We start from the raw sequence: 8,868 nt of genomic DNA, 5'->3' as shown, positions 1-8,868 counted from the left end.
ACAGGAATGATAATACAGCCACCTTGCTATAATGGTTCATCATAGTTAATCAAGTAGGGCCTTGAGAATTCTGCATAGAAAAATGGATTAAGAATGAATAGATGAGCAACTGCTCCCTATTGAAAATGGCCAAACATCGTAGACCGATTAAAGCCAAACGGTCTCAATTTAAAATATTTCCCTACAGTTTCCGTATATTCTTGTACTCGATAAGACATGCAACATCAGCCAAAATTAATTCATTAACAAACATTTTAGGTTCTGCAGTAGATTGGCATATTTAATTATGCGTTACGACTTCATATTCCCTACTTCACCTATTTTAATTTCTATAGTTTGGCCAGGTGAAAAGAGATTAATGAAGTAGAGGTCATGAACCTTGACTAGTACTGGCCGTCTCAAGTTCAATCCATTCAGCCACTTCTTTAGTTTTTTTTTTTTTTTTTTTTTAAGTAGCTGCTCAAGTCAAGGTATAATTCATGACTTTTATTTGCTGATTTCTTGGTTATTATGCAGGTTCCATTAGGTTAAAACCCATTTACATTAAAAAAAAAAAAAAGATCATTTTAAGTGCTAAAAGTACTTTTAAGATGAATTTTTCGTAATTTAAGGAGCACACGTAGTTTTCGGTGACTTAAAGGTTTCTTTGTTAGAAGCACTTGCATCAGAAGCATTTCTTTTTTTATATATATATATAAATTACCGCAATCTCAAAACGGGGTCTTAGTAAGATATTGGCAACAAATTTGGTAAAAGAAGAGAGAGTCATTAATCTCTTCTGGCAAAACATTTCCTAAGAAGAAGAATCACGTAAAAATGGAGAAAGGGAAAGGAGATAGGATCAATTGATGACTGCTTAATGATTAGAAAAAGTTGATAAAGCCATTCTCTCCTTGTTTTAGTAACAAAAGAAAGGGAAGAGAAGAGGCCCACCAAATCATTGAAATTTTTGAGCTGTGCCGTCCAAAAATGTTACTGGTAAATGGATGCAATGAAAATGGTTACCTAATCTGCAAAACTTTCCCACATCACATACGTGGGGAAGTTAGTAGCGTGTGTTTGTACATGTGATGATTTTGATTTCATGACCCAAAAAAACCTACTATGACTAGAGAAGTTTTTTTTTTTTTTTTTTAAATTAAACCAAAAAAAAAAAAAAAGAGAGAGTTTATGCATACAAAGAACCTGACATGGTCTACGATGTTAACTCCATCGTTTTCGGTTCAGACAGAAATGTGGGTCAAAGTTTTCAGAGTTTCCCATTAAATATTAACTCTGGGTATGATCCAGCAGATTTCGGTGAAAAAGACGTGAAATCACCAGAGATGAAAAAGCAGATTCCATTCTAGTCCTTAGCCTGTTACTAGTGATCCGGATTTAAGGTTCATAGTGTGTGTATATATATTTGCTAGTAAAAAAAAAAACATACAGTAAACGTATAGTAATTTATTTATTTTTCAGTCCAATGCGTTTCATCATAATATGAAGATTAATTTTCGTAAGATGGGGTGCTTATTAATTAATGGGAGCAAAAAAAGAATAGTTGAAGCTTTTCATAAACAATTTGTCTGAAACATAACCATCCAAAGAGGTCTACATTGAGAATTCCTATTCATGTATCAGGAAAAAAAACAAAAAGAAAAGAAAATTAGAAAACAAAAAAGCTGCCCCCCCTTGCTCGTGTCCCTATATATAGATTCCTGAACCCTGTGCAACTTCATTTCATCAAGGCTAGTATTTGGGAGTTTACTAGCACTAAGCTTTACCCAAAAAGTAAGAGAGAAAGAGATCAGGCTGTGCTTTTCTTTTTCTTTTTCTTTTTCTTTTTTTCTCCTTCTTTTGTTGGTAGAGATGGAGTTTTATAGCGAGCACAATTTCTTGGAGGAATTACTAGCTCTAAGAAGTGAGCCATGGGAAGGTTCTGTTCCCATGGGATTGATGAATCATGATTTTTACAGCAATGTTTTCGGCAGCGATCTTGCAGCTGGTTTTGCTGAAAACACCATCCCCATTCCTCCTCCAAATGCATCTCTTGAAGGTTATTCTTTGCCTATTGATCAAACTCAAAGTTTGAACTACTCTGCATTTGGTGAATTCTATGGCCATTTTGGAGATGAATTATCGCCTCCCGAGCTAACAGATTCATCCTGCAACAAGCTCGATACCCCTCAGTTTCCATCTCAAGAAGATTTGTCCATCATGGATGATGATGATCAGGGTTTATTTGCTGGAAACAATAATAGCGTTCAGAGTTTGGAGCTGGTCAGACCACCATTGTGTAAGGTGGAGGAGCTGCAGGAGCCATTTCAATCAGCTGAAGCTTTGGTGCCCTTGTTCAACATGGGAATGGTCTGCCCTGAAAGAAAGAACAACAAATCCAAGAAGCTAAATGGACAGCCCTCAAAGAACCTAATGGCTGAGAGAAGGCGAAGGAAGCGCCTCAATGATCGCCTCTCAATGCTCAGATCAGTTGTTCCTAAGATCAGCAAGGTAAATTAGAGCTCTGCTAACTAATCTCTTGATATATACATGTATAATTTTCTTCTTCTTCATGTTCCTCCTAAGTAGAACTACTTGTAAATGATGTTTTATACGAGAAAAAATCACAGCAATTATTTAATATTGTTCAAGAACTTTAAATCTGAAACTCTAAATGTGCTGTGCTGTTTTAATTTGATAGATGGACAGAACATCTATACTTGGAGACACTATAGATTACATGAAAGAACTGTTAGAAAGAATCAACAACATACAAGAAGAAAAGGACGTGGTGTCTAATCAGGCAAGCTTGATGAGCATCTTCAAGGATGTGAAGCCCAATGAAGTTTTGGTACGAAATTCACCCAAGGTAAAAGTTCATTTACCAAATAAATGAAAATTACAGGGAATTCTTTTTCTTTTTTTAACTTTTTCTTGGGTGGAAGTATTCAATTTCCCTTTTTAACTTTCCCTCGCAGTTTGATGTGGAAAGGAGAAACAGTGATACCCGGATCGAGATATGTTGCTCGGGGAAGCCTGGTCTGTTGCTTTCGACCTTGACTACTCTAGAAGCACTGGGCCTGGAGATTCAACAGTGTGTCATCAGCTGCTTTAACGATTTTACAGTCCAAGCTTCTTGCTCAGAGGTAAATAAATCCCTCTTTGATTTACTACTTACCTTTTCTCTCTAGTTTTGCTTTGGTTAATTTCCCTTCTTTCCTTTTTTTTTTTTTTTTGTTCTTTACTAATTTACTACTACAAGTCAAGTGTATATATATAGCCACGAAATTTTTTCTTATCTTGATCTTAATACTATATGTATATATATGTACACATAGGAATTGGAGCAGAGAGGAATTTTGAGTTCGGAAGATATAAAGCAGGCACTATTTAGAAATGCTGGATATGGTGGAAGATGTCTTTAGCGACAGACGGACGAAGCTAGTAAATTATTAGATGGGGAAAAGTGACAAATCAATGTGGGTTTGCCCTTGTTAGTGGATAGAAGATGATTCTGAGTCTGAATCTTTGCCTTTTGTCAAGAATCAGTACTCTAATGAGAGACGTTGCTAGTGAATTTTTGTGATTTTTTTTTTTGTTTCCTGTCATCCAAAATAAATAAAAAAAAAGTGTTTTTTTCTTGTAAAGACAAATAATTGGTTGCCTTTTTTGCCTTTAGTTTAGCCATCAAAGAAAAAGATGAGTAGCCAGCTGTGTCTGATTTCTATGCTTCACTCCACGTGTATGTGTGACTTTGCTATCTCCATCAGTTTTGGGAAAGTAACACAAAAAAGAGATCTGGAGATCTTTTACGTAGAACAAACAAATATGAACATTTTCATTCGTGTTTTTTTTTTTTTTTTTTGCATGCACTCAAAACTTCAACTATTGATTTGTTTTACGTTAATTATTATAGCAAATAAAAAAAATCTCTCACAACTATTTATTTCCCTTCCAAACTTTAAATATCCGTATTGAATTGCTGCCTGCCATGATATTTTCCAAACAGTTCCTTCCTGCCGTAACCAAAAGTTGGAAGAGTAACCAAAAACAAACACAGTAGCAAGGCCAAAGCCAAAAGCACCTCTGTCTGCGAAAAGACGTCCACATTATTTGGTTATCAACTATTCATGTCAACCGAACCCTCCTCTCGTGTAACCTGACCTCTTTTGCAGTTCCCCCCTTTAAGTACTATTCATTACCTGCCTAAATTCTAATCATAATTGCGTGGATTAAGTCACAATTGCGTGAAAAAAGTATTAATTTATATCCACGAATATTATATAAAGAGGATTGCGAGGGTCACAAATTGTTCTGTAGAACAGACACTTTTCGATATAGGAGGAATGAAATCAACACACACCGTATCAGTCATCCTGCCAGTTCCAATACTTGTTTAAGACGACGAAAATTAAAATTAAAAAAATTACTACCTCTGTACTTTGGATATGGATTCGTTAAGATAGTTTCAAATATTATTTGGAGTGTTTGGATATACACATTATTCCAAATAATATTTCGCTTGCATCATAAACACATTTTCCAACCCACCTTTTTATATTCCCAATCAACTTTTTATCTCACATACATCACATCATAAAAAGTGCTACAATAATTATTTCAAATAATATTTCAAATAATACCCTATCCAAACAAACTGATTGTTCCTTTTTGCAAGAGTGAAAGTAATTTAAAAATATATTTTTTAAAAAAAAGGGGTGCAATAACTGTCGGTGTGTGTGTGTGTATTAATATACTAATAAGTCGTCAGATATAATTTAGGTATTTTAACGACGGCCCCAATCCTCGGGCACTCGCTAGAGAATTCATAAGATAATTTTACCTTAGGAGACAATTGACTAGCTGTTCCAAATACTTCATTTGCAAATCTGGTTTTACATTCAATAATTAGCAAATTAACAGTCATATGCGATTGGAATTAATTGCTATAAGACCATTCTATTATCTTCGGAAGCCAAGTGTGAACTGAGCTTGGCAAGTTTCTCTTTGAATCCACGAGGACGGAAGTCGGGCCTGTCAACATTATGCACCAATTCATAGGTCAGAAATATATCCGGACACAATCCGTCACATCTAGTTTGCATATGGATCACGGAAATTGGTTTTTTGTCGCTAATGATTGCGGCGATGATGAGAAGTTTTCCATTGCAAAATTTGATGAAATCAAAGTCAGAGGTGGTGAACTTTTCAAGAATTGTCGGCTTCATCGCCTTATTATTGATTTCAGTTTTTTTTTTGCGAGTTAATTTTAGTGACGGAAAGGAAAAGATTTCAAGAGTTTTATGAAGCCATTTTGTTTTCTCATGGAAGCAGTGAAAAAGAAAAGGGCTATATTGTCTGTTGAGCAAACTTTTTTCGATAAAAAAAAAAAAAAAGATACTCGCAATTATTTGTTACTTGTTGCTTGTGCTTTCCGAAACTCCAAAATGATTTCTTTTATATGTGAATTTTGAGAAGGATTAATAGGTTGTTTTTTTCTAAAAGATAATTGCTCCTATATTCTTGGGAAAAGGGATGAAAAAAGAAAGCTGAAAACCATAATTATATTCATGTCCCCAATTAAGCTCCAGTTTTACCATAGGCATCGAGCAACTCAGCTCAATGAATACTACATATAAAGTTTGTCCTTTTTGGTTCTTTTTGTTTCTTAAGCACACGTACAAGTCTTGCGACAGAAAGTTAGATCTGGCCCTAAAAAGATTATGCTAAGGAAAGGAAAGAAAAGATTATACATGCTTTACCATAAACTCATTTTGCTCCTAGAATTGGTTTTGTGAATCTTTTGATACGAGGTCTAGTTCTGCTTAGCACTCTTTAACTTACTTTTTATCCTAAATTTTAATTTTAAACATTTTGCATTCTAAACCCTTCGTTCCAAATACTTTATAACCTAAACTTTCAAATTTGCCCCATTTAAATACAATCAATGACAACATTAACAAAATTAATGAGATAAAGGATATTGCAAATTAATGACTATGTATTATTTTATTTTATTTATTAGTTTCTTTTGATTACTTTCGGTACATTGTTATTGATTTATATGGTCAATAATTAATATTGTTAGCAAAATTAACGAAATAAAAGATCGTGCAAATTAATGATAATGTATCGTTTTATTTTAGTTGCAATCCCTTAGAACCTTTTTGACGGCTTTCAGCATATTGTTAGTGATTTGTATAGTTTCAATAACTAATATTGTTAGTCAAAATTAATGAAATAAAAGATGGTGTGAATTAATGATAATGTATCATTTGTTCTAACAGCAATACCTTGATTCCTTTTAACTACATTAACAAACTATCATTGATTTGTAGGGTCTTTTATGCCACTAATTCTTGCTAACATTATCATTGATTTGACTTAAATGCGATAAATTTGAGAATTTAAAGCGTGAAGTATCCAAAATTGAGAATTTTGCGTACAAAGTATCTAAAATTAAAATTTGGTATATAAAATAAAATAGTAGTACAAGTTGACTACAAGTTTGGAAGTGCAAAGTAGAGTTAGTGCTGTGACATGATGTTGAAGAAGGCGACCAGACCTTGCTTCTCTTAAAAGGCCAAGCTAAGATAGATAGATATATATATATATATATATATATATATAGAGTATGTGTTGCATAATGGGGAGAACTGAAAGGGAATTCAGAGATGATGAGAAACTTTACAAACAAAACGAAATGCAAATTATGAAACAAGAAGGTTAAGACGAGAAGCTGCCACGGAGCAAAATGCTCCATGGCGTTCCTTTCCTCGTGTCCAAACACTGCCTTCTTGGGCCGTTGGCGCATTTATTTTCTTGCCGTGTCACCAGATGCTATTTAGCCCATCCTCTTTTGGGCCGTGCAGGTACTGAAGAGTACTTAGCCAATAGATTTTAGCTGGGCTTCCATGTGATTTTGGCAATTAGCATGTCCAAGTGGAATCGCACTCGCAGAGAATATATTTTTTAAAATTAAAAAAAATTAAAGACCTCTAGTCCCTAGGTCAATAGAATACTTTAACTAATTTACCTTGAAATATCATATTTACTTGTTTACAGCTTGCTTTCCTGCCTTTAACTAATGAGGATAAGCAACAGGCAACAGTTACTCGGATTCCTTGAGGTTCGAGGAAATATATGTCTGCTTCGCCACCAGTAGTAGCTTGATCAAATGATGCTTTAAACATCCTATCCATTTTTAGCCATAAAACTGATGTGTTCAAGAGATGCTGTGATGCACTTAAGATGTCATGATGTTCTTACATTTACTAGTTATTCACCTGTGCATTTGCACGGGAGCTTTTTATGCTCTAAAGTTTTTATTTTTTGAACAAAAGATATAAATAACTAAAAAAAAACTATTTTATAAAGTTTTATATACTGATTGTAAAACAAAAATTAATAACAATTTAAATCGATTAAAAATAGTTAATTCATAACAATTTAATGATTAGTTTCAGTCAAATCTTGTTCCATGATTTAATTATGTTTACTCTAATTAGTGGTGGTATGTCTAAATATGAGCATATGAGATATATTTGCAAAATAAATGCACTTAATATTTGATTCTTTCATGATTAAAGGAATTTTAAAAAACAAACTAACAGATAATGAACTTATTATTTGTTGCGGTTCCGGTGGAGGAAGTGTAAGTGAGAGATTCGAGATTCAAGCCACCGCTTACAAGCCATGGCCACTAAGAGAGCCTTAAAACTCTACTTGGATGTAGGTCAAGGGATCAAATCTCTTGGCCTGCATTATAAACTAGGATTTCCTGAAATTTACATAAAATCAATGTAAACATAAATAATGCAAGGAATTAATAGTTTTAAATTTACTATATATAAGGAAGTATTAAACAAATAGAAAAATGGAAGTTCATCCAAATTTTAGTAATGGTAATAAATGATCAATTCAATAATAGGAATAGAGAATGTGATTGTAGAGGATTAAAAAAGGAAAGCTATTAACAGAAAATAAAATAAAGCATAAGTTATACAAACATATATAAAGTAGGCAATTAATCGATTGTCTGAAATTTACTATAAATAAGAAAGTAATAAATAATTATAATTAATTGTTACCAATGAAAGAATAAAATCCACCAAGAGACATAAGTAAACATAATATTTTTCTTAGTGACAAAAGATAGAGCTTATATATATATATATATATATATATATATATATATATATATATTGTGTGTTTTCATGCGTCATCTTTGTCAATAAAGTGCTATGATTATTGTTAACATCCTCCAGTTACGTTTTCGTAGAATCTTTTACGATGATTCTTTTGAGTAGTATCATGCTTCAATCTTAATTCAAGAAACACTTGACTCTTCTTTTTTTTTTTTAAAAAAAAAAAAATCTCCTTTTCTGCCAGCTACATAAAACAAATATGGAATGCAGCAGCAGTTATAAGTTCTTTTAAGGGTTAATTACATTTACCTCCCTTGAGGTTTGACCATATTACCAATCAATCCCTGTAATTTGTCCAAATAACGGTCTCACCCTTTGAATGGTCAAACATTTAACAAAAACCCCCTTAATGCCGAAAATGTCTTTATTGAGGCCATGTTGCATTAAAAAAAGAACATATTTTTATTTTATTAACCCTGAACCAATCCAAAAAAATAGAAAAAAGTTTTTACTTATTATTTTATAAAAACCATATCTTTGCTTCCATAAATAGTTTTAAATCAGTAATTATTTTAAATCTTAAAAATAAATATTAAAAATTAGATAAATTGAAAGAAAAATAAAAAAGAAGCAATTATTTTAAATCCTCAAGTATGGCTCGAATTTGTGGTTCAAGTCATGTTGCGGAGAGCACAAGGCATGTTTTCCTCAATTTGAACCATACTCCAGGAATTAAAATAAT

At 32.9% G+C, this 8,868-nt stretch overlaps 1 protein-coding gene across 1 annotated transcript; it reads left to right on the top strand.

Annotated features, from left to right (window-relative positions):
• The first annotated feature begins 1,717 nt into the window (after positions 1–1,717).
• Positions 1,718–3,713, top strand: LOC113710939 (transcription factor bHLH93). The gene is made up of 4 exons (XM_027234026.2): positions 1,718–2,490; positions 2,681–2,848; positions 2,958–3,125; positions 3,318–3,713. Exons 1-4 carry the CDS (start codon positions 1,852–1,854, stop codon positions 3,402–3,404), a joined length of 1,062 nt encoding a protein of 353 aa, XP_027089827.1. The 5' UTR covers positions 1,718–1,851; the 3' UTR covers positions 3,405–3,713.
• Positions 3,714–8,868: the final 5,155 nt, after the last annotated feature.

The sequence above is a fragment of the Coffea arabica genome, chromosome 10e, assembly GCF_036785885.1.
Source record: "Coffea arabica cultivar ET-39 chromosome 10e, Coffea Arabica ET-39 HiFi, whole genome shotgun sequence".
In the NCBI taxonomy this organism is placed as follows: Eukaryota; Viridiplantae; Streptophyta; class Magnoliopsida; order Gentianales; family Rubiaceae; genus Coffea; species Coffea arabica.
The sequence above is the reverse complement of the archived record's forward strand: the minus strand, read 5'-3'. Positions and strand labels throughout refer to the sequence as shown.

What these genes read in the sequence shown, in the direction of transcription:
- LOC113710939 (XM_027234026.2), top strand. Translation starts at nt 1,852, where the DNA reads ATGGAGTTTTATAGCGAGCACAATTTCTTGGAGGAATTACTAGCTCTA. An exon ending in TTGTTCCTAAGATCAGCAAG is followed by an intron (nt 2,491 to 2,680) that starts GTAAATTAGAGC and finishes TTAATTTGATAG; the next exon opens with ATGGACAGAACATCTATACT. An exon ending in TGGTACGAAATTCACCCAAG is followed by an intron (nt 2,849 to 2,957) that starts GTAAAAGTTCAT and finishes TTTCCCTCGCAG; the next exon opens with TTTGATGTGGAAAGGAGAAA.